Source organism: Chanos chanos, chromosome 15 (assembly GCF_902362185.1).
Source record: "Chanos chanos chromosome 15, fChaCha1.1, whole genome shotgun sequence".
Classification (NCBI taxonomy): Eukaryota; Metazoa; Chordata; class Actinopteri; order Gonorynchiformes; family Chanidae; genus Chanos; species Chanos chanos.
The window spans coordinates 5,361,347-5,384,946 of NC_044509.1; the positions used below are offsets into that span (position 1 = coordinate 5,361,347).

Consider the following 23,600-nt stretch of genomic DNA (forward strand, 5'->3'; position numbering starts at 1 on the left):
TGCACTATAAAAGGAGAATCTCAGACATCGGCGATATTTACGAGCGGTTTGCGAGTTATTGCGACCATATTATAGTAATAGATACGGCGCTAAATAACGGGACCAGCACAAACATAGAGGATGTTTCATGCGTTGGCGTGTGGCGCCGTGGTTTTTCCCGGTCTCTTCTTTACCTTTCGGAAAGTTCTGCCATCCATTTTCAAACACTGGACAGAGGCTGATGTTGTCCTGGTTAGCGAGCGGTAAGTTATGTCCTATATGCAGTTTAACAAGGCGATATAAACATTCCGTTCACTGAACCGCTTCGCCGGCTGTCCCATAATGTGGAGGTATAGTTTTGCTGACTATAGCAAACCGAGTAGAGTCATGAGTTATAGAAGCCTAGAGTTAAAGCGAAGAACCATATTAAATGAGTTGCCGTCAATATCAGTATCAGTTCTGCTTCAAGTGCTTTCAAAAGAACTAGCATCGAACATTACTTAACCACAACCCAGTTTCGCGTTTTACGACTGTAAGCTGTTGTCTGCTTGATTGTCAAAAAGGCTACATTGTGAGGTCACGATGGGGGTTAGTAGCTATATCCTTCGTGCAAGAAGGTTTTAAGGGTCGTTATGTGCTTGCCTGAACCTGTTCACTCGCGCTTATAATCTCCCCTCAGCGCCACGTTATGCTATGCAGCGCTCTGAACTATGCAGAGCCGATCACCTAGCCTTAATCACACTATTAATTCAGTAGCTAATACCATAGATAATGGGAAGTTAGGGTGCCACTGGGAAGCGCCTTATAAAGCAAAGCAAAAACGAATGACAGATAACTCACTAGTCCATGTACTTTTGCATTCTGTGTAATTACCTTGAGTTTTACGTCAGATATGACGGTGAGTCTACCACTATGAAGAAACAGAGGAAGGAGCAGTGATGATGATGACGATTTCTGAATGAAATTCAGATAGATTCTATTTAGCATACTTAGCATATGTTAAACTACTACACCGGGTACTCAGTAGTTAGTCTAACCATCGCTGAAAGTCATCCATGACAGAGCTGTCGATGGTCGTTCGATATATCTTGAATTAATGAGTTTATCTTTGTGAGCATATGAAGCTGTAATAGGTACACACTGACATGATGTCGAGTTCTCTTCTCAAAACATACAGCATGGAGAATTCTTATAATGTTTCTTTCAAAACAGTAATCATCGAATATATTTATTAGCTGATAGCAGCCATATGATTTTGAAGAGCACATGGGGCTCACGGGGAAACGTTATCCCTCTAGCCGTCTGCTCTGGATTGATTTTAGGGTTTCGACCTCTGTGTTCTATACGAATGAAGATAACGTTACTAAAGTTCACATGTTTGGTCATTTCCTCACAAACCCGACCAAGCATAAACAAACTTTCTCAACCTAGTTCTGGGTTTTCTGGATATCAAACGCATGTTTTGTTTGTTGAGTTGGCCTCTTGTAGGGAGGAGAAAACCGTTATCAGCTGTCATCACGGATGGGGTGGTAACATTCTATCGCTATCAGAGAGACATTGAGGTTTCGGTTTGTGTTTCAAGGATGCTTAGTGGAAGCCAGTGATAAGGTAGAGGGGCACGCTAAGCATTTTACATGTGTTGTCATAACCGTCAGACATCTGCTATGACATAAGACATCGTGTCTTAAATGTGCCAAAATGCCACAACATGGCTGTGTTTTGTTTGAATTTCAGGAATGGGAAGTTCCTGCCTGTGGGAGGAACTGCCTTCTTGGAGAAATTTGTTCCAATCCCAATTTATCAAACCTCATTCACATGCTTTAGAACACTTTTTGTTAGCTGAGCCAGCTCTGTTGGTACAGGGGTGATGCTTAAGACCGCATAAACCGTGATACTCCTGGAGTATCCTCTGTGCTTAAGCTGTCAACATATATGAGTGTATGTGCCCCTTTTTACATTTCACTCACGGCAGGAACAAACTCACTGTACTCATTTTAAAATAAATTCCTTCACTCCATAACGGAAACTCCGAGACTATTCCAGAAAATTCACTTCCTGTTGAGAGACTTCATCTTCTTCCTCTCTGCTCCATAACTCTTAGAGTGATGTGTGTGTGTGTGTGTGAGGAGGAAACTTACTGGCATTATCTCAAGGGTTTCTCTGCTTGACAAAATCCGTCAGCTTTTTCTTTTTCATCTAGGACTTCATGCAGTGCCTTTAATTGAAATGAGTTCAGAGGGTGTAAAAAATGTTTTTCGGGTCACATATTCACATAGTATTATTTTCGCCCCCCCCCCCCCCCCCCTTGCTAACAATGCAGCTCTCTGTTCAATTTATAGGCACAGTTCTCTATTATAGTATCACCTCAGTTCTCTGTGCTTGTTGAAAAAGGCAGCGTTCTCATGCCTGCTGAGTGCATTTCTCTGTGCTGGACTGTACCTTATGAAATACTGCATATAATCACCCATAATCACTTCTGCTTCCTTTGTCCTAAAATTTCATAATCCCTGCAGCAGGCAATAAGTGGTGAGCACACAGTTTAATTTTGTCATATGCAGAACTGGAATTCAAAACAACAACAACAACAACAACAAAAAAAATGTTTATGGGAACCGGTTTTGAGAGGTACCGGACAGCGCCCTGAGTTCACAGGGTCTGTAAATTACGGAGCCGTTATTTGGGATCCAGTCGAAATTTTCAAATTATTAATGTGCGGTGCCCCCCCCCCCCCCCCCCCCCCTTGCTCATTTAGACCTCTTGACATAGTTGTTGCTCCAGATGAGTGTTTGCTCTGGCTAACATTAGTCAAGTATTGTTTGTACTTAACCTCTGTTTACTCATTCATTGAGCACTGATAAAAAAAAAAAAAAAATCTCACTGTCTCTGTGTTAGTCATGTCACCGTCGCAGGAGTTAACGCGCTTTAAATCGCGCCGATGTTTCTGTTGGCAGCGCACATCACTGTGCGGAATCAATGACAGCGAGGGTTCAGATGGCCGTCTGTAGTGTTCTCCCACGGCTGCCTTTCCTCAGGACGTCCTCCAGTGCTGTAACGACCGCGTGGCCCGCGTGTTTTTGAAACCTCACCGAGCTAAGTGGTTTCCGAGTGGACTGAAAGCCAGATGGTTTACGAGGACCAGCGGTGTAGCCCGGTCTGTCAAACTCTAAGGGCAACGTTCTAACCACAGCAATCAGTAGGCCTTCTCTTGTGGTGAACGGAAAGATTTGTCATTCAAAATTCAGTTTTGTCGTTGGTCTTAATCCTTGTTGTGGAAAGGAGCACAAGCTGTTTGAAGTCCTATGGACCAGCTATAACTTCCCGATTGGACGCTATGTAGTTGATGAGGACAGTGGAGTCTGAAGTGTGTCTTGGTGTTCTCTGGAGTTACACAACTAAGCTATCGCCATTAGCTGTCTGACTCCTGACTGGTGAATTGAGAGGCTAATAAACACAATATGTAACTTATCTTTGAAGTCAATGGAGAAGTGCTGGAGTTGAGAGCAGAAAGCCATAAACAGAGATTCAGGTTTAGACAAAGTGTCAGACACCCTGAATGATTGTCCAGCTAGACGCTACAGACCTGAACTGATCGATGAATTGTGGAGGGTGGAGGGAGGAGGGTGGAGGGGGGGGGCGCAGCGCAAATGTAAAACTCCAGACGTTTACAGGTTTGGCTTTTGCACTGTAAGAAAACAGACTCTCTCTCCTTTTCTCCTTCATCATCCTGTAGTCCAACGTGTAGTGGTACTCAGCTCCAAGGCTGCAGCCTCTGCTGTTTCTCTGTCAATACTTTGTTTGCTGACAATTGATCAAGACACACAAAAGCAGGTGAATAAACTCCTCCGCTAATCAATGAGAAAACCAGCCAACGCTGCACTCGCGAGCCAGTCGGGAGTTTTGCATTAGAAGCAGGGCTCATCCAGACGACCAGGCTATATATTAACGCAGCCAGTTGGAACGACGACGTCCTCTCTCCTTCTGAAATGTTCTGAAATTCATCAAAACAGCCTAGAGATTCTCTGAAACGCTCAGGGGGGAGGAAAAAAAAAAAAAAGGCAAATTTGCGCTGTGCAAAGCAGTTCTCAGCTAAGCTAGCTTAGGTTGCTATAAACGACCTTAAATTAATAAGTAAGCTGACTGTCGTTGGATGGTTTTCCAACCGGTGACCAGGCCTGAGTTGACGTCTCACCCCGTTGGCCCCAAGGTCTCGCGTAGAGATCTTAAAAGGCAGGTGAGATTTTAGCGACATGCTAGTGGGTCTCGATTACTCTTGGCAGGCCCTTTTGGAGTTTCTGCCATATTGCTTACCCCTGTCCGTGCTCTCCTCAGAACTGCGAGGGCTACTGGTACCAAGAGAATGATGGACTCTGTTGAATTCCATCTTTTCAGAGAACACGCACAGAAAGCCCTTTTTTTTTTTATTTCCATACACCATATGAGGGTCCTCAAGAGAACGTCTGAGGGAAAGTGGATGTTTTCAGTCCTGCTGGAGCTGAGTGGCATGTTGGGCAGGAGGCCTAAACTGTAGAACTAGCGATGTCTAGAGGTTTCCTCAGGACATTAATGATGAGACAACTGCAGTGTTGGTGAGGTGATAATGATGAGTTGTCCTGTATGGTTATTGACAGTCAAGTGTTGTCTCTCTCTCTCTCCCTCTCTCTCTCTCTCTCTCTCTGGCCTGTTTGTGTGTGTGGGTATTTGTGTGTGTGTATTTGTGTGTGTGTGTGTGCGCGCGCGTGTGTGTGTGTGTGTGTGTGTGTGAGGGAGTGTGCAAGCAAGAGTGAGGCATTTCGAGAGGTCTGCCTGAATAACCCTGCCTAATGTGGCTCTGCTTTGTTATTTTCCATCTCCTCCATCTCTTCTCTCTCTCTCTCTCTCTCTCTCTCTCTGTCTCTCTCTCTCTGTCTGAATGAGTAATATGGTAGAGTGGTTTGAGCTCTGCCTTTAGTAATACAGTCCATTAAACCGAGGCCATGGAATCACAGTGTGCCTGAGAAATACCAGGCTACCAAACTGCTCTCAGCTCCAGTTAATAATGAATGAAAGAGCGAAATACAGATTCTGACCCTAAAACAGAAATGCCACGGTCATTGTCCTCCTCCGCTCCTATTAGGGACTGACGAAAGAGAGTGAGGTATACAGAAAACAAAAAAACACAACACAAAGGCAACCTTTTCCTGCTCTCTCTCTCTCTCTCTCTCTCTCTCTCTCTCTCTCTCTCTCTCCTGCTCTCTCTCTCTCTCCCTCTCTCTCTCTCTCTCTCTCTCTCTCTCTCTCTGTTCCTCTTCCCCTCTCTGTGCTCACTGTAAAAGAAGAGAGAACACAAAGAGAGGATTGTGTCAAATCTGGGTCTTGTGACAGAGTTTGGGCTGTGGGGCGCATAGGACTGGGGGGTTACGGGGAGGCAATGCATGAGAGAAAGAGAAAGAGAGAGAGGGTGCGTGTGTGTGTCTGTGTGTGTGTGTGTATGTGTGTGTGTTTTGAACGGGTTGCTGATTCAGTGGTCAACTCAAGCGTGAGCTGGTAGGACCGGGGGGGGGGGGGGTCACATGACTGCTGTTGTCATGACGAAGCAGCGTCAACCCAGTTAGAATACAGACTTTCTCAGCAACTCCACCAGTTTTAAAGGCACAGGCTGAACCTTCGACTCTGCTTCAGACCCGACTCTGTTCCTCCTTCTGTTGTATCGTGGTAGCACCCAACACGCTAGGATGCCGCGCAAAACGAAACCGTCGACGTCAAATTCTCTCAGCACTAAATCATTCAGCCATGTTCTGTCCGGTTAGAACAGACGTAACTGCGTCTTGGTTGAAATCCACGGATTATAACAGTGTTGGTCAATGCTAGTCATTTGATTGTCGGGATTCATATTATAGTGCCTCTGTAGGCTTGGAGCCAACAGTCCTCACAGTGAGATATGCCGTCAGGAATGGCTTGTTCGTATGTCAAAGCTGTCTGAGGGCCTGCCTCTGTACAATGGGAAAAGCTTGCGGTGGCTGGGTAAAGCTAAGCCCGGTTTCTGATGTAGCGCTAATGGTCGTTGCATCTTAAACAGGAGCCTGAGGGAAGCGTGGTATTCAGGCTTCAGTGACCTCTTCATTTAACCCCATTAACTCACGCGCACACACACACACACACACACACACTCTAAGGTTTGGACTCTCATTGTTTTAATTAAAGCGTGTGTTTTTGTGTGACACAGCCCTGAAGCTGACACGACTGGACTGCTGCCTTAGACAGGAATCTATATTCTCTTAGTGAAGTGTTTCTGTGTTTGGTGTTTTATATAACAAAAAAACATGTCAAATCAAAATACCATCTGGCACTGATCAGTTAAAACACAGATGAACGGTGGCTTTGTGAAATTCAGTCGGTCGAATTCTTTGAAGTTCAGTGTTATCTTCAGTATCTCACATCTGTTATCTTCAGTATCTATTATCTTCAGGTTCATCTGCAGAATATCAAGCTTGAAAGAAAATGACAATTTAGTGTGTTTTTTTTTTCTCTCTCTCTCTCTCTCTCTCTCTCTCTCTCTCTCTCTCTCTCTCTCTCTCTCAGGCTTGTGTCCACCATTCATGCCCTCATGGCCACCACTGTTGGAGTCATCGTGGTGTCTTCATGCAGAGAGAATGTTATAACAGACAGGTATGAGAACCGGTCTTATAATGATACCTTGCCCCCTGGATCTCTGTTCATTTGCTTATACCATACGGGCCAACCCAATCACTGCCTCCATCTGCTAGTGATATTCCCACATTGTGATGTCACAGTCAAAACCGGCTGCCTCCAACCAATCAGAATCTCTCAACTCCTCTGGGGTTATTCTCATTGTTTTGTGTAATTTGACTCTCTACCTGCGAGTGTCCTTGGTTCTGTTCTCTGTCTACGATGGTTTTTCCCGTTTGGCCTCGGTGTAACTTTGCTTACCATCCACCATTCACGCCCACACCACATCTGTTAACTCTCCCAAGCTCTCCAACCCCCTTCCCAAGGACGCACTCTCTCTCTCTCTCTCTGTGGTGAGGCCCAAACCCCTGTGTACCAGCTGTTCTCTGCTGGACTTCTGGATCAAAATCTGGGCTATGGTTCACCACCTGTTAGGCTGGCAGGGCAGGATGAGGTGTTTGTATGTGTGTGTGTGTGTGTGTGTGTTAGCAGAGTTGTGTAATGGAGAGTAATCCACAAGAGGCACTTGCCAGGCAACCACACAGAAAATTCCCAGCAGCCCCTGTAATCCCCTGAAGGCTTAAGTCTAGGCTGAAGCGCATAAGCAACCACAGTCATGAACAGTGAGCACAAAGAGCCTCTTCACCAAGCTAAGCTATTTGTTTGTATTTCTGTGACTGATAGTATTTGAGAGATAAAATTGCTCATATGACCTGTGTGTGTGTGTGTGTGTGTGTGTGTTTGTATATACAGGGGGGTAAATGTATGGAAATTTGTGGAAATGTATGGAAATTAAATATGCGTGTATGTCACCCACCCCCCTCCCCGGTTAATTCAAATGATCTGTATTTCAGTCTGGAGAACTCATGGAGTTGTTGATGATAATGTAGAAGGAGTTGTAAAAATAACAGTTCAACTCCGTAGTAAAGATTTATCATAATTTTACTCTTCAGAACCTCACTTAATGTAGTTCCAGAAAAGGTCATATGAGTGCAAACTCCTCGTGCAAATGCTGCAGACACACACACACACACACACACAAGGCCAAAAGTTCACATTATTTATTTGAGCAATCGGGTTGTATTAGTGTATGCCATGAACGTGACTTGCATTCTTTTTTTTTTTTTTGCATTCTTTTTGTGCGAGTCATTTATTAACACTTGAAAGAGTGTGTGTATGTGTGTGTGTGTGTGTGTGTGTGTGTGTGTGTACATCATGTTGCCGTGAATGAAAGAAAAGTAAGAAACGAGTGGATGTGAGGACGAACGTGATGCTGTTTTAATTCGTCGCCGACTCAAGGTCCTTTACCGACCTCTCATTAACACAAAGTTCTCTCTCTCTCTCTCCCCCCCCCCCCACCCCCCCCCCCCCCCCCCTCTTTCAGACACTGGCTGGCCACCCATTTTGTGATTTGGTACGGGTCTCCTTACATGTCGTACGACATCTACGCCATGTATCTCAGCCACTATTACCGCTTCAGGGTGAAAGGTCACGAGGACTACAAAGGTCACTCCCTGCGGACCGTCACTTCGTTCGTCAGGCGAGAGTTTTTGCTCGTCATGCATCACATCGCCCTGCTGACCATCCTCCTGCCCATCACGCTGGTGAGAGAGAGAGAGACAGACAGAGAGAGAGACAGAGAGAGAGACAGAGAGAGAGACAGAGAGAGAGACAGAGAGAGAGAGAGAGACACAGAGAGAGAGACACAGAGAGAGAGACACAGAGAGAGAGAGACAGAGAGAGAGAGAGAGAGACAGAGAGAGAGACAGACAGACAGAGAGACAGACAGAGAGACAGACAGAGAGAGAGACAGAGAGAGAGACAGAGAGAGACAGAGAGAGACACAGAGAGAGAGAGACAGAGAGAGACAGAGAGAGAGAGAGAGAATGGGAAAGGTGGAAGAAAGAGAACGTTGTCTGAGTGAGGTGTCTGAGGTGGAGGGAGGGGGTGAATAGCGAGTAATAGAGAGAACAGAATAGAGGGAGAGAGATGTATCTGTTTGTAACTTGGTACATACCTGGACCATGAAAAATGATTACCCTAATAGCTATGATACAGTGCCACTACTGAAAGACACACACACACACACACACAGACACACACACAGAGGGTTTAATGTTCCTATTAGGGACAGACAGGTGCTATTGAAACCTGGTCTTTTGGTTGGAAGTTCTGTGGTGTCGTCAGTGGTGATGTGATATCATTTTACCGTTGCTTCCATTATTCACACACAGCTGCTATTCCTACACCGACTCATCTCAACAGCTCCCTTTTGTGTATGCCTCTCTCTCCCACACACACACACACACACACACACACACCACACACTGTAACCTTAAACACAAAACCGCAAACATATCCTCTTCAAACAGAAACTTCGTTCATCGCTGTGTTTTTATGTGTAAATATGTGTCTACACATATTATATGTGTGTATGTTTATATGTACACACTCAAAAATACACACACACACACACACTCTTAGCCCTGTGTTCACTGCAAGCAGCCATACTTCTGGGCTTAGCAGTGCTTACAGTAAACATTCAGATCATATGCTAGTGTTTTTATGTAGTAAACATTTGAGAAATAAAGAGAGTAACACACACACACAGACACACATAACCCTGATGGATTGAGGTGCAGTGTTAGGCTGCACTAAACTCCCATGGTATCTGTAGAAGATGAACTTTAAATCTACTGCTGCCTTATGTAATCTTTCCAGAATAATTAGGGAGTAATATCTTCATACTTGTGCCTGCTGAAACACATCCAGGAGAGGAAAGCATGTGTCTGCATGTCTCATGAAACATGTTTTTACTTCCCTTCACAAAGTCAAGAGAATAAATGCATGAACTACAATGACTTTTTTCTGGAAATATAACAGCTGGTTCGGGAATATTCCATTCGTGACATCTATGAATGCACACAGACACACATCAGCATCTCACGGGATTTCTCACAGACTGGGAGAACACACACACACACACACACACACACACGCATGCACTCCATTGTGTTTCATTGAGGTAGATAGAGTTACATGCAGGCTAAGTGCAGGGGTTTTTTTTTTTTGGGTAGTGTTCAGGTGACTGCTCTGGCTGCCCCGGCTCTTCTTTAATTCATCAGCGCTGAACGCGCCCTGAGCACTGTCTGAACGCGGTCCGTTCAGGCCAGGGTCGATGGGGGCTGTGACTTAATGTGTATGGCTTATACCTGCCATACCATTTTATAAAGTTTCACAGTCATGACTCACATCAGGTCTGTGTGCTCTCTGTCAGTACTGGGGACTGATGCTTTTGTGTTTATTATAACCTGCAGCGTATGTTGTGTAGGTCAGAATCAGTGTGTGTGTGTGTGTTTGTTTATGTCTCTCTTGCCATTTTGTCTGGTTTTAACTGACAGTCTAAATGTCAGATGGAAAAGCTTGTGTTGTTTGTTGTCAGTTGTCATAATGTTCCTGACGACAGTTAACACAACAGTGGCTGGGGACATTATGAGTCAGCATAATGAGGACTGACAGTCACATCATAATCTGCTTTCAAGTTAGACCCAATTCTGTGTGTGTGTGTGTGTGTGTGTTTGTTTGTTGGTTTGTGTGTGTGTGTGTGTGTGCGCTCGCGCACACATGTTCTATATATGTCCTGTGTCTGTGTTTCTGTGTGTGTGCGTGCATGTGTGTGCGCGTGCACGTGTTGTGTGTATGTCCGGTGTTTCGGTGTGTTTGTGTGTTTGTTTATGTGTTTGTTTATCTGTGTTTGTTTATGTGTGTGTGTGTGTGTGTGTGTTTCTGTGCTTGCTGACTGTATGCTTGCTGACTGTATTTCTCTGTCCTGTGTTTGTGTCAGTTCTTCAGGCAGGATCAGGGTGATTACTTCATCGGCTGCCTCTTCCTCACAGAACTCAGCACTCCTTTTGTCTCACTGGGCAAAATCCTCATCCAGGTACCGCGCACACACACGTGCACACACACGCACGCACGCACACGCACACGCACATGCACACACACACGTACGCACACACACACACACACACACACACACACACAAACTCTTGCACACACACACATGCACACACACTGACACTCACACATACACCTACTCATGCACACACACACACAAAAACACTCTCTCACACACACACACACACACACGCATACACACACTCACTGATTTCTAACTAGTAAATTCATCTTTTTGCTTATATGGTTCAAACCATTTGATACTACTGACGGCTGTTAGATGTTTTAAATCTATTAACTGTAATTGCATAACTTGCTGATCACACACACACACACACACACACACACACAAACGCTTCCGGATGCATGCACATATGCACACTGTGGAGTGAATGTTCTACTCAGCTGTCATGCAGATTGCTATCTCTGCTAGCCTCAGAGACAGAGCTTGTCAACAGTTCTTTCTCTTGCTTTCTTTTCTAAGGACTCTCTTTCACCAGTTCACTCAGAGAAAACTCTCTTTCTCTCTCTAGTTCTCTGCTTTCTCTTCATTGCTGTTCCCCCAGTTTCTTTCTTTTTTTTTCTCTCTCTCTCTCTCTCTCTTTCTCTCTCCCTCTCTCTGGCTTTTTCTCTCTCTCTCTGCTGACTCTGGGCACAAACTCATTCATTGTGAGAAAGTCAAATTGTTCTCGGTCATTCAGTGCAGTAAAGCTCGTTTGTATTTACGCTGCCCCCTGGTGGACGTGAAAGGAAAAAAAACACCAATGAATCAAATGAAAGCTTCCCAAACACTGCGTTAGAAAATTCGACCTTTTAATTGGACCTTGAACTTTCAGACGTTTGTTTTAAGAACACAGAGACGTTCTGCAATTAGTTTATCGAGTTTTTAGTAATCTTATGTTTCACCTCTCCCCCTCTCTTTCTCTCCTCCTCTCTGCCCCCCACCCCCTCCCCTGTTCTTCCCTCCATCCTCAGCTGGGTTTACAGGACTGCTTGTTGCACAAGGTGAACGGAGGCCTGGTCCTGTTGAGTTTCTTCCTCTGCCGGATCCTTCTTTTCCCTTACATGTACTGGGTGTACGGATCTCACTACAGCATCCCTCTCTACCGGGTGCCCTTCCATTTGACTCTCTCTGCCAACCTGGGCATCCTCTGCATCTTGGCACCGCAGGTCTACTGGTTCGTCCTGCTCTGCCGTAAGGGCTACCGCCTCTACAAGCGCCAACGTGGCGTTAAGGTTCAGGACTCGCCCTTGCCCTCGCCCTCGGAAGCGCCCGTTGCCGACGGAGACAAGGATGACTGAAGTGAGGATGGAATCTCACTGTGAAAACTACTCACTTCACCACTTAACACTACAAACCCTATGACTATTACCAGAGTGCAGCTGGTGCTGTTGTTACTACTGCTCTAATTACAGTTACCATCACCATCACAAGACCTCGCACACTACTGAACTGATTACTAGAGCTGCTCCTCAACTCACACACACACACTCACACACACACACTCACACACACACACTGACACACACTGACACACACACTCACAGACACTCACACATACACACACACTCACACACATACTCACACACATACTCGCACACACACTCACACACACACTCACACACACACACATACACACACACACACACTCACACACACACACTCACACACACACACTGACACACACTGACACACACTGACACACACACTCACACACACTCACACATACACACACACTCACACACATACTCACACACATACTCACACACACACTCACACACACACACACACACTCACACACACTCGAACACACACAGATGAAGCTGTTACACTAGTGCTCTTCTACACATCATTTCATACCCGTATTTTTCCGTTTAAGGTTTTTTTGTCTGTTTGTTTGTGTTTGTTTGTTTGTTTGTTTTTTGGAGGGAGTCATGTTCTGACTACCATACATGTGTAAGTCTTAAAAAACAGCACAAATAAGTTTACACCAGTAGACCATAAAAACACATGTTCAGGTCATTCCGCACCAGCATCATTTCATAAACCCATAAAATGTAACTCCAGTAATGAATAATGAGGTTGGTTTTCTCTGCCCGTTTAAACCTCAAAATTACCCGTCTACGCCGACCATAGAAACCTGTGGGCGGTTACCATGACAGCTGTCCCCACGGTTCCTTCTTGTTTTCAGCGTAGCCGAGTTTTCTGTGTGTGTGTATGAGCATACTGCCCGCTTCATGTGACTGTTTACACACCTCATTTAAGCTCTGAAAGTCAAGCAGAGAGAGAGAGAGAGCGCCTACACACCTGTGTGTATGTGAAGGATAATGTTCTCCATCCCTGCTCAGAGGGATTTTATAAAGCTGTGAGACCTCCTAGCCACTGGATGGCGACAGAGAGTTTTCGGCGCTTATATCTGTTGCGCTCGCAGGACTTCTTCAGTGAGCTTCTGGGGGTGGGAGGGGGGATATGGGCACAAATGGAGATATTCTAGAACATTCTCAGAGGGCTGGTGGGGTGCTGTGTCAAGGCTGTCGTTTTTTTTTTTGTTTGTTTTTGTAGGTTACTCATTACCCCACAGGCATTTCCAAGGCACCAATTAAGCAATAACATCTGGGTGTGATTCAGGGCATTAGAAAAAGAAAAAAGCATAAATGAATATGTGTGTGTGTGTGTGTGTGTGTGTGTGTGGATGATGGACCATAGCATGCTAAAAGAGCAGAAAGACAGAGGGTCTGCATGGCGCCCTGCGCACTTCAGTACATTGGAAGAAAAACGTGTTTTTTTTTTTTTATATATATAAAAAGAAAAACGCTTGTGTTTAGCGTCCGTTTGACTGGCTTCAGGAAGGTGTGGTGTTTTGGCGTAGCCGTATGATTTTTCAGTACTTTAAGGAACGCATCGTTCCTGAGGATCTCAGATGCGTCAAGGCTGTAGGCAATGCTGTGGTAGACTGAGCTTCTAATCACGCAGTGAAAACACATCTTTTTATGAGGTCTCTCACTCACTTATACCTCTGATATTTCTTATTCATAGAGTCGCTAATATATAATGTAATTTTTTTTTTCTCCTTTTTGTTGGAAAAAAAAAAAAAAGTAGCAGTAGTGTAAATGCTTATTGTCGTCCAGTGATCAGCTATGGTGTGATGATGAAGATGATGATGATGATGATGATGATGAAGTCAGAAGGGGTTTATCGGAAGTTTTTGCCAGATGCAGCTTGAAAATGGAACTCATTTAGGTTCATTTGTGCTAGAGTTCTTAGCACAAAGTGTCACTGAAAACACATTTTAACTCAGTACAAAAAAAACAAAAAACACATCAAACTTATTTGTGATGGCTTTGATGACAGCTTTCAGTAGCTCCTACCAAAAGCTCATTATGTTTTATAAATATCTATCTAAATTATTCCTTAAGAGACATAAATTTATGTATATATATATATATATATATACACATATGAATATATTCCTGTTTGATATTTTTTAAGGTGAAGTGAATTCAGCTTGCGCGTATGTTTGTATGTGTTTGGGTGTTCGCCCAACGGGGGGGGGGGGGGAGAGAAGATTTGTTGTTTATTCTATGCACAGACCTCCTCTGTGCATTTCTCTGTCAGCAGCGTTGTCATGGCGCTGAGAGTTCAGAACACTGCTGTGTCCAATCCAAATAGATTTTAGAGCTGACAGTATGCCAGTCATTGGTCAGTTTCTTTTGTTGCATATCTCCTTTTGGCTGAATCAGTAGTCTGTGTGGTTTGGGTTGGGTTATTGTGTGTGAGTGGGTGGCAAGTCTCTCTCTCTCTCTCTCTCTCTCTCTCCCTCTCTTTCTCTCTCTCGCTCTCTTCCTCTCTCTCTCTCTCTCTCTCTCTCTCTCTCTCTTTCTTTCTCTCCCTCTCTCCCTCTCTTTCTCTCTCTCCCTCTCTTCCTCTCAGCAGTGGAGGTCTCTTTCTTGTTGGAGCCGTGACTCATCCGTTTTCTTATTTCTGTTTTGACTATTGAAAATTGGTTGGTGTCTTTTGCCATATGTCTGTTCTGGGAAAGCACTGCTTGTTTGTTTCCTCATCAGTGGAACAACTCTCTCTTTTTTTTTTGACTGATTGAGTGGTTTAGCTGGTTTCAATATTGGATGCGATTTGTCCAGTGTCTGTAGTTATTTTCCCCATATTATTCTGTAGTCTTTATGCGCTCTCTCTCTCTCTCTCTCTCTCTCTCTCTCTCTGTTAATGGTTTGTTCATCTCATTGAGTTCACTCTCAATCTGAACACTCAGTTCATTCTGTTTGACTTAAAAGAGACACGACTTCTAGAAACATCTCTCTTTGTTTTTTTTTTTTTCTCCTAGTTTTCACAAAGCGATTGTTCACCTTGTTTTATCACATCTCAGAGGGACTGCATGTGCGTGCGTGCGGTTTTATTCTTTAAGTGAAACATGAAACATTTGAATAGTCTCATAAATCAGAGACTGCAGCATGCTCACTGCTTGTCTGGGATTTCTCTTTTCCCAGACAAAGCTTATTCTGTCACTTTCCATAGGGTTTCAGAGACAAAGTGAGGAGGACACAGCGGTCGAGTTTATAAGACCACAGACGAGCAGACAGGCAGAACGAGAAGACAGGCAGAACGAGAAAATACATAAAAAGGCAAATAAGACACTTTTTTTTTTTTTAACCTTTTTGACTTTTGCTAACTTAGTTTACACCCTTTCGCTACAGACAGTTTCTTCTTCACCCTAGCCGATGTTCAGTAGAGAGTTTTATGTGGGGATCGTTGTGTTGCAGAGATCAGCTGGCAGTTAACATGCAAACATATCCTGATAATCTTTTTATTATTCATAGAATTGTACATTTTTGAACAGTTATATATTAAAGTCTTATGTTTAGTCTCCGTTTAGAGGGTTCCTCTCTCGACTCAGGGTTTGGAAAAAGATGATATTATTAATATATATATATATATATATATATATATATATATATCTGTGCTCTTCTAGATTTCTCTCAAAATTGAAGATGAAACTGTGAGTTTTAAAGGAAAAAAAAAAAAAAAAAAACAACTTGAAACTGAAAATACCTGAATCGACACGACAGGCTCTTTTTTGTTGTACTGTGATGAAGGCTTTCTGATGTGGTTTGAGACGTTTTGCAGTGTTTTAGGGTGGGTAGACCAAAGATTGTCAGACACTGTGATCAGTAACGACTGACAAACAAGGGGAAAAACTTAAAAAAAAAACAAAAACAAAACAAAACAAAAAAAAACAGAAAAGTTTGACATGTAGCATAGTTTCCCAATAAATCATATATAAGAGATCCAGATACCAGTACAGGATGACCCCCTCCAAGCTATTGCAGCCTTGAGCATTGCACTCTGATGTAAAATAAGTGTACGGAGCTTCATATTAAAGGGGGGAAAAATGATATTTAGGAGGCTTATTTGGGGTGCAGATAGCAGATAGTGAGGAGATGGAGAATGGTGTTCAGAGAGTAGAGTTATGTCGCTGTGGTTCATCCACTCTCCCTTCCTCTTCACGTACTGCTTTGGTTTCAAACAGGCTTCCCTGTCTGACTGGGCGGGACTGGACCGGCGTTAGCGTTTGTGGGCGGGGCAGGGGGCGGGGAGACTAGGAGGATGTCGCGTTTTTTTGTTTTGTTTTTTTTTTTGTTTTTTTTGCGGTGCAGGAAGAACGGTAGCTAAAGACGAGGGATGAGTGTGTGGACGATTACATGCGGATAATCGCGGGGGGGGGGTTTAGAAGAAGAATACAAATGAAGATAAGACACATATTCATGAACTGTCAAGCTATAAATGCAATGTTATCGTCAGGATATGATCTGATTTTTTTTTTTTTTTTTTTTTTTTGGAGCTGCACATATTGCCCAGCTGAAACGTTCTGGGCAGAAAACCAAATGGAAATTCAGTGCCTTGAATGAAATTTGTTTAGTGACGGCCATGCAAGCTTTGGCGCAAAACCTGGAAAATCCTGGGCAGGAAGTGTTTACAGGTTGTAACTGACTCTTTGTTTGTTTGTTTGTTTGTTTGAAAGGTAAAACTTTACCGTTTTCCTAAAAGGAGGCGTTTATTAAGGAAACCCATGCATCAGAAAGATGCCTGATCAGACAGCTATGCAGGCCTCCTGTGAATTTTTTTTTGTTTTTAACTGTCGTCTGTTCCAAGCCACCATCTTGTTCCTTTCCATCGTTTTCTTAGCAGTCAGGTTCAGAATTGGTTTTCTGTGGTTTTTTTGTTCTGTTTTGCCCCCCACCCCGCCCCCCCCCCCATCTCCCTGAACGTACTTTCAATAATAATCTGTGTCCTTGTCTTCTATAAAGTTCCTCTGTAAACTTCAACATTACTCAAGCGTCACAAAAAAACAAAAAAAAAACAAAAAAAAAAACCCAAAACAACAACAACAGAATGAAATAGGCTTAAAACATATTCCACGGTTCACTCTTTACTCAGTCTCCTTGTGTGTTTCCTCTTAGCTCTCGGTTTTAAAGTAGGAGGGAAGGAAGCAGGGAAGGGAGGGGAGTGACCCATTAAAACCAGTTTGGCCACAGCCTCAGGATGTGTCCGATTCCCTTTGGTTTCCTGGTCAGGAATTTCATTTCCTCTGTTATATCACATCCCCCTATATCATGGCTGTGTTATGATTCTATACAACTGCACTCCAAACTGTTAACACTCTCTGCCACCACTTTGATAACACTCTGTTGTTGTTTTTTTTTAATTTAATTTTTTTTTTTGTCATATATAAACTGATTTATCAGACTTGTTAGACACATATATGAAAGCTTTGTTTGTAGTGTGATCTTTTCAGGAATTTCTTATTTGGAAAAAAAATAAATAAATAAGATGGGTTATTGAATGAAACTAACTTAACGACTTGATTTTGATGAGTTTATTTTCTTGCAACTTGTAAATCCAGACACCCCTTTAAAAACAAAATAAATTTGATTTCATGATTCCTTTTTAAAGAATGTGTCTTTTTTTTTGCCATGAACCCACGAAGTTAACACAAAATACTTTTAGCTGCAGATGCCAGTTTGCGAACTTCATTAGCCTGATGGGTGTTCTTTAAGAATACGTATCATATAAGACTCAGCTGCTTGACACGCAGCATTTGCAAACCAGGGGACTACATTTAAAAGGAGTCACCAATAAGCATTCTCTGATTCTCGAGATGTCATTTTATCTGTATACACCAGACTTAATTAATTCAGTCATCAGCTTGAGACCGACAAACGACCATTCTAATCACCGAGGTGAAGTCTCAGCGGACGAGTTCAAATATCAGTCTGTCACATTAGATAATGGAAGGGTAAAACGTCCTTCGTAGACAGTTATTTAACAGCAGAGCGGCTCAGCCACATCACATGCTGTATGATGTTAGAACTAGTTAGAGACCACTAGAGGGCACCCTTCTCAGTAGTTCGAAAGAAGTAGGTCACATGTGTCGCTTTTTCACAGAGGGATTTCGTGTAATAAAGCCCTTTAGTTAAGGCTCTGTCAGCCTCACAAAATAATGTTTACACAACCTACAGAGATATCTAGGATGTTTATATCCACAAAGATTCGGCAAGTCTAGCAGCTACTTTAAGAAAAAAAAAAAAATCGTAGACGACTATTTAAACCTTGAAAATTCATACTCAGTCATACTTAAACTGTTTGCTAGACGAAGGAAAAGACATAACGCATTGCAAGCAGGTTGCAAAAACAGATGGTTTTACACACGTTTTCTTAACGGACGTATCTCCGTAAAGGTTATGAAAGGATTTTCATCATGGGTGTTTGGTTTCACGCTCAGAAACGTGTTAATAGTACATGCAGAGGAAAGAATAATATGGAGGATAAGAATATGATGCTATCCTTGTTTTGCAATGTTATTGCTTTGTCCATGCCCATCTTATGTAACTTGCTGATTTTTAGTCAGTGTCTTTCACGAGTAGTTGTGTATTAAAGACTTTTTTTACATGTTGATCATCGTAATATTACAGAAGAATACATTACAGCGTACTCCTCTGTATTAACGAGTCAGATTTCTGAAGTGAAAGATTAGAAATAAATCAACCAATAGCTCAATACATGAACTACCGAGAACTTTCAACGGCCTATTAACACTACAGAGGGCTACAGAGAACAACTACATGTACCACGATTCCATGCGGCCACTTCCTGTTTTGGTAAGTGTTCCTTGCTACTCGCTGCGCGGGAATGTTAAATGGGAAACAGTGCGGATGTCTTTTCGTGATGTCTTGTTGAAAGTCTTGCACAGGGAGATTCCTTGAGTTTTGCATATCTTAAAATTGTTTCAGCAGCGTCTTCAGCAACGTTCGGTAAGCGACATTATTGTATACACCTACCGGACGAAGGTCAATGGCTGTCAAGCCTATTCGAACATTGTGCTTTGTCTGATAACTTTCTTTTTTAACCGAACAGTCCAGTTTCCATACAATAAACTAACAATGACAGTAGTTACTAGCTTAACTGATGTTGTGCATCCAGCGTGGTTGCTTGCTAAGTCATTTTACTCTAAGTGACATGAATTAAACCGCTATCCATAAAGACCTTTTTAATGAAAGAGCACATATTAAACATAGCGTGATTTCTCTGCACCTTTGACCAATTATTTAAAATTTCAGGATTTCCAGATGACGTCGTTTTTACCATCGGTGGCTGAGCAGCTTTTGAAGGACATACAGAGAACTTACTCCGAAAAAGCACAAAGTCAGTATGAAGACACGGATACGAAAAATAACACACGGTACACTTCCATAAACTGAAGATAGGTGGCGCTGTTCACTAGCAAGCGGAGTTAGATTTGACAGGGCTGTACTTTAAGACTCACGATTCCCTTAACGATAGTTTGAACAGCGCTTGAGTGCCAGCAAACAGCTGTGTCTGGTTTTCTGTTTTGCAATTTTATGACGTCTTATAACGTCCCCACAAAAGGTTAATGGAAAAAGCGACTGAATATTGCTCTACAATGCCTTTATATGCAGCCAATGTGTCGTCCGAGGGTCTGACAGATTCCCACCAAGGATTGGAAACGCTTTGATTTCAGAAGAACGTTACAATGGTGTGCCAAACTTTAACGTGCTTATTAGCTGCATAGAATCAAATTAGAAATATTAGAAACAATAAGGATTATGTGGGCAATGTTGTGACAATCAGATAAATTACAGCTAATGTGTGAAACTCCAAGGCTTTGATAGTTATACGTTTCTATTTTCAAAATGCCTCCTTATCGTTCTCCAGACAATTTTTCCCTTGATAACGTCATTACTTCGGGAATCACCTAAATAACTTGTCTCTCCTCCATGTTCCTTTGTACCTTTGGGATTTCCTCTTTTTTTACAATGACCCTAAGAACTCAATTCTGCGTTACAGACCAGCGTCACAGCTGGGTAAGAACAAGGCTAATAATGATAAAATAAAGATTAGAAATTTCCACAGCCTCCGAAGTGCAACATATCACATAGCAATAGCCTGTTCCCCGTTTCTTTAGAGAAGACAAACATCTGTATTAATAGCTGTTTTTAATACAGCCAGTCAAAGTTAAGTGTTTATGTTATAGTATCCTTTTTACTAGAGTAGTCCTCTGGAGATTTACTCAGAATTACTGGAAAGGGAACTGCAAAGGTTGAAATGTACCCGAAAGATTACAGAAATTAGGGCCAGATGTTTAATGTTTTCTTCTTTTTCATCATGACTTGTCTTAATTTCCTAGGAAAGTACAAACTATTATTTAATAACAATTCTAAAACTTGTTTTTTTTATTTTTTTCCCCCACATTCACTGCATTTAGTACCAGATGACCTGCTACTGGCGTGAGTATGGTGTTTTTGTTTTTCTTTTCTCATCTTCTTGGCTCCTCAGCTAAATATTTCCCTTCTCTGGAAACTGTTGCATTCTGTACACTCTGTTTAACTGTACTGCCTTAAATACCATATGTCTGCATAGGAAATAGCAAGAAAGCAGATGGTTTCATATGAGGCCAGAAATATCAGTGGACAAGCTCTTGATGTCGTAATTCCTCAAATATCCCGTCCATGGCCAAAGTCATGTTCTCCAGCCTCTCTCGCTGACCCTCGTATGACTTTTACAGTTTTGACTACCGTAATTTCCGGACTATTAAGCGCACCTAAATATAAGCCGCACCCACTGAATTTTAAAAAAATATTTATTTTGAACATAAATACGCCGCACATGTCTATAAGCCGCAGGTGCCTACATTGAAACAAATGAACTTTACACAGGCTTTAACGAAAGACCGTGCCTGTAACACGGCTCGTAACAAAACAGTAGCCTACCAAGAATATTTATGATGTCGTGCGGGCCGATGGAATGCTCCGCTATCTTTGCATGAGTGAATTTGCGGAAGTTTGAAACTTTTTCCTCGTAGTCGGGAGGGAGCTGCTGACACAGAGTCGTCCGTGCCCTGATGGACAGGCCTTTACGTCTCATAAATCTGAGACACCACGATGGTCCACCTCTAAAATCCTCAAACTTCATTGCGGTGGTGATTGTTTTGGTTTTCAGTCGGATCTGCACAGTTGAAACACCTCGGCCGTCTTCTCTCTGTACGTTGACCCAGTCTTCGAGCTCATTTTCTAGTTCGTGCCATCTGCTTTTCTTCCCTCTGAAAGCTTTTGTTGTCTTTTTGCACTGAGTCAGTTCCTCACGCTGCTGTTTCCAACGTCTTATCATCGACTCATTAAGGCCAAACTCCCGTGCAGCAGCTCTATTTCCTTTTCCAGCAGCCAGATCGATCGCCTTCAACTTGAAAGCTGCATCATATGCATTTTGTCCGTGTCTTTCCCATGATAAGGGCGTGTACATGACAAAATGACTACCTTAATCAGAATGATTCAGTGGGAGCGCGCTCGATTTAATGTAAAGAGTTTCATTGGTTCACCATAACCCGTTCGGCAATTTCATTGGTCTAATGTTACGGAGCTCAGTTTTTTGGCGGCATGAAGCTTGTGAAACCGGGAAAAATCCATAAATTAGCCGCTTCATTGTTTAAGCCGCGAGGTTCAAAGCGTGGGAAAAAAGTAGCGGCTTATAGTCCGGAAAGTACGGTAATTCTGTCTTGTGGTCCTGTTGTGTGTCTTCTCCTCTGAAATGGTCGCTGTTGTAGGCAGGGCTTGTCTGTCGTTTAAGGCTTTTATTAGCTTCGCATTTCGGCTCTTGTGGCTTTTGACATAGGTGGAAGTTGTTGTGGAAATTAGTCACGACTCTTAAAAGGACGCCACAATTATCACAGAGTAATTACAACTGGAAAATACTTCAACAGTAATTTCTGTCTGGAACCTTGACTGAGTTTGGTTAATGGCATTTCCATGTCAGCCAAGACCCTAGTAGGTGCTTCGTTCGGGAAGCTGCTGCGGTTTTTGAGTGCGTTGATGTCATCCCTTGTTACCATGGCGACGCAGCAGCACCTCATGGGCTGGTCAGGTACTTCCTGTTTACCAGGGGGTGCTGTTATTGGATCATGAGGTCCGAAGGGAATGTTCTTATCATCCTTTACATGCCATGTGTCTCTCTCTTCCACGTACCAGATTAGGACATTTTCAGCTGAGAAACAATTAACCAAATTAGAAGCTCTCTAGGAATTGCATAACCTCTCTTGAGGGGTGGTTGGTTACAAAGTTAGGTGGAAAATGACACTCTCTCTCTCTCTCTCTCTCAGGTTGAGTTTTGTTTTTGGGTCTTGCACCTTGCCAGCGCTGGATCTCGTGGATCGCCGTTCCGTTACCTGTTTCTCCTCCCCGAGTGGCCGAAAAGTTTTCCAGGTATGACATGGGAGCCAATCCCTCTTCCTGATCTAAACAGTCATTTAAAGTTGATTCACTGCCATCACGTCCCCTCATAAACGCCACAGTCTTCCTGTGCCCATCTTTATAGCTGTTTGCATGCTCTCATCAGTCTGTCTGTTTGAGTCATTTTAAGACGGAGGTGAGTTTGCACTTTTGTCGGATGTGGTTCATGTAGCAACGTGAATACAGCCAGTCAGAACGGGGGGTGTGTGTGTGTGTGTGTGTGTGTGTGTGTGTGTTTGGGATTGCCAGTTGAACGAAAGTCTTTAAGTCTGACTTTTTATCCTAGTGATTTTTTCCCCTGAGGTTACGTCTTCATTGAGAGCGGCCTGGGTTTTGGACTCCTCTCCAGGTGTGTCGCTGGTTTATCTCTAAATGTAGACATGCTTAACCCTCATTAAGGGGTGAGCACGCTCTTGACAGGACCTAAGGATTAGCCATTATTTTCCCGACGTCATGACAACAGTTTCTCACAACAGGCTCGGAGCCTCTCTGGAGGCTCTGTCTCTGGTCTGGAGGGTTCAGCGTATCTCTCTGTTATCATCAAATGGTTAGTTATCACATCTGCCCTACTGTTGACTTCACTTAAGTCTGAATCACTTTAGCTCATTCCAGAAAAACGTCATGACTCCAGACTCTCTTTCACACTCCTGTGTGAATTCACACTTGGGTTTTTTTTTTTCGTTTTTCTTTGGCAAATCTGTTCGCTTAAACGCCAACGAATCAAAGACTCCAAGGCTGCTTTTCCCAGCTGTTTTTGGAACGTTCTGGAAGAGAGGAGGACGGTGTCCAGACAACTGAATGCTCGGCCTGCCGTACCCTCTGAGTAAGCAGCTCAGAACTGACCCCATCTCTCTGAACTTTCTCTCTCTCTCTCTCTCTCTCTCTCCCTCTCTCTCTCTTCACCGTGACTTGACCTGGGGCTTTGGGAGACATGTCCAACACCCCTGTTCTACCTACGCAGTAGTCCTGGAATTCTTTTTTATTAAGGGCTTACCGACTCTGTGTGTGACACAGCATTTCCTCCAAAACGCCCACTGAGCAGTGCGGTGGAAGAAAAACATCCCAGAATATAAAACACACCAAAGCCAAAGGCGAGGAGAGGGATTTTTTTTTTTTGTAAGGGAATCGGGTGTCTCAAATGTGAATCAGTTACTGAAAGACACTTGTATCTTTCCAGTTGTTTG

The 23,600-nt window shown here is 43.2% G+C and overlaps 2 protein-coding genes across 2 annotated transcripts in view; both read left to right on the forward strand.

Annotated features, from left to right (window-relative positions):
* Positions 1-120: 120 nt before the first annotated feature.
* tlcd3a (TLC domain containing 3A) lies at positions 121-11,904 on the forward strand. Its single transcript, XM_030792957.1, has 5 exons — positions 121-242; positions 6,538-6,624; positions 8,030-8,249; positions 10,490-10,585; positions 11,578-11,904. The coding sequence occupies exons 1-5, from the start codon at positions 121-123 to the stop codon at positions 11,902-11,904; spliced, it is 852 nt and encodes a 283-aa protein (XP_030648817.1).
* Positions 11,905-19,242: 7,338 nt separating this feature from the next.
* zswim7 (zinc finger, SWIM-type containing 7) overlaps positions 19,243-23,600 on the forward strand; it is a 15,286-nt gene continuing 10,928 nt past the window's right edge. Inside the window, exons 1-3 of the mRNA XM_030793122.1 lie at positions 19,243-19,318; positions 20,400-20,421; positions 22,287-22,389. Of these exons, the coding sequence (XP_030648982.1) occupies positions 19,243-19,318; positions 20,400-20,421; positions 22,287-22,389 (201 nt within the window). The remainder of the gene's footprint in view (positions 19,319-20,399; positions 20,422-22,286; positions 22,390-23,600) is intronic.

Bases quoted from the DNA above. Each gene is read 5' to 3' on its own strand.
- tlcd3a (XM_030792957.1), top strand. From the start codon at position 121: ATGTTTCATGCGTTGGCGTGTGGCGCCGTGGTTTTTCCCGGTCTCTTC. The intron at 6,625-8,029 runs GTATGAGAACCG...CCCCTCTTTCAG, and splicing joins GAGAATGTTATAACAGACAG to ACACTGGCTGGCCACCCATT. The intron at 8,250-10,489 runs GTGAGAGAGAGA...TGTTTGTGTCAG, and splicing joins TCCTCCTGCCCATCACGCTG to TTCTTCAGGCAGGATCAGGG.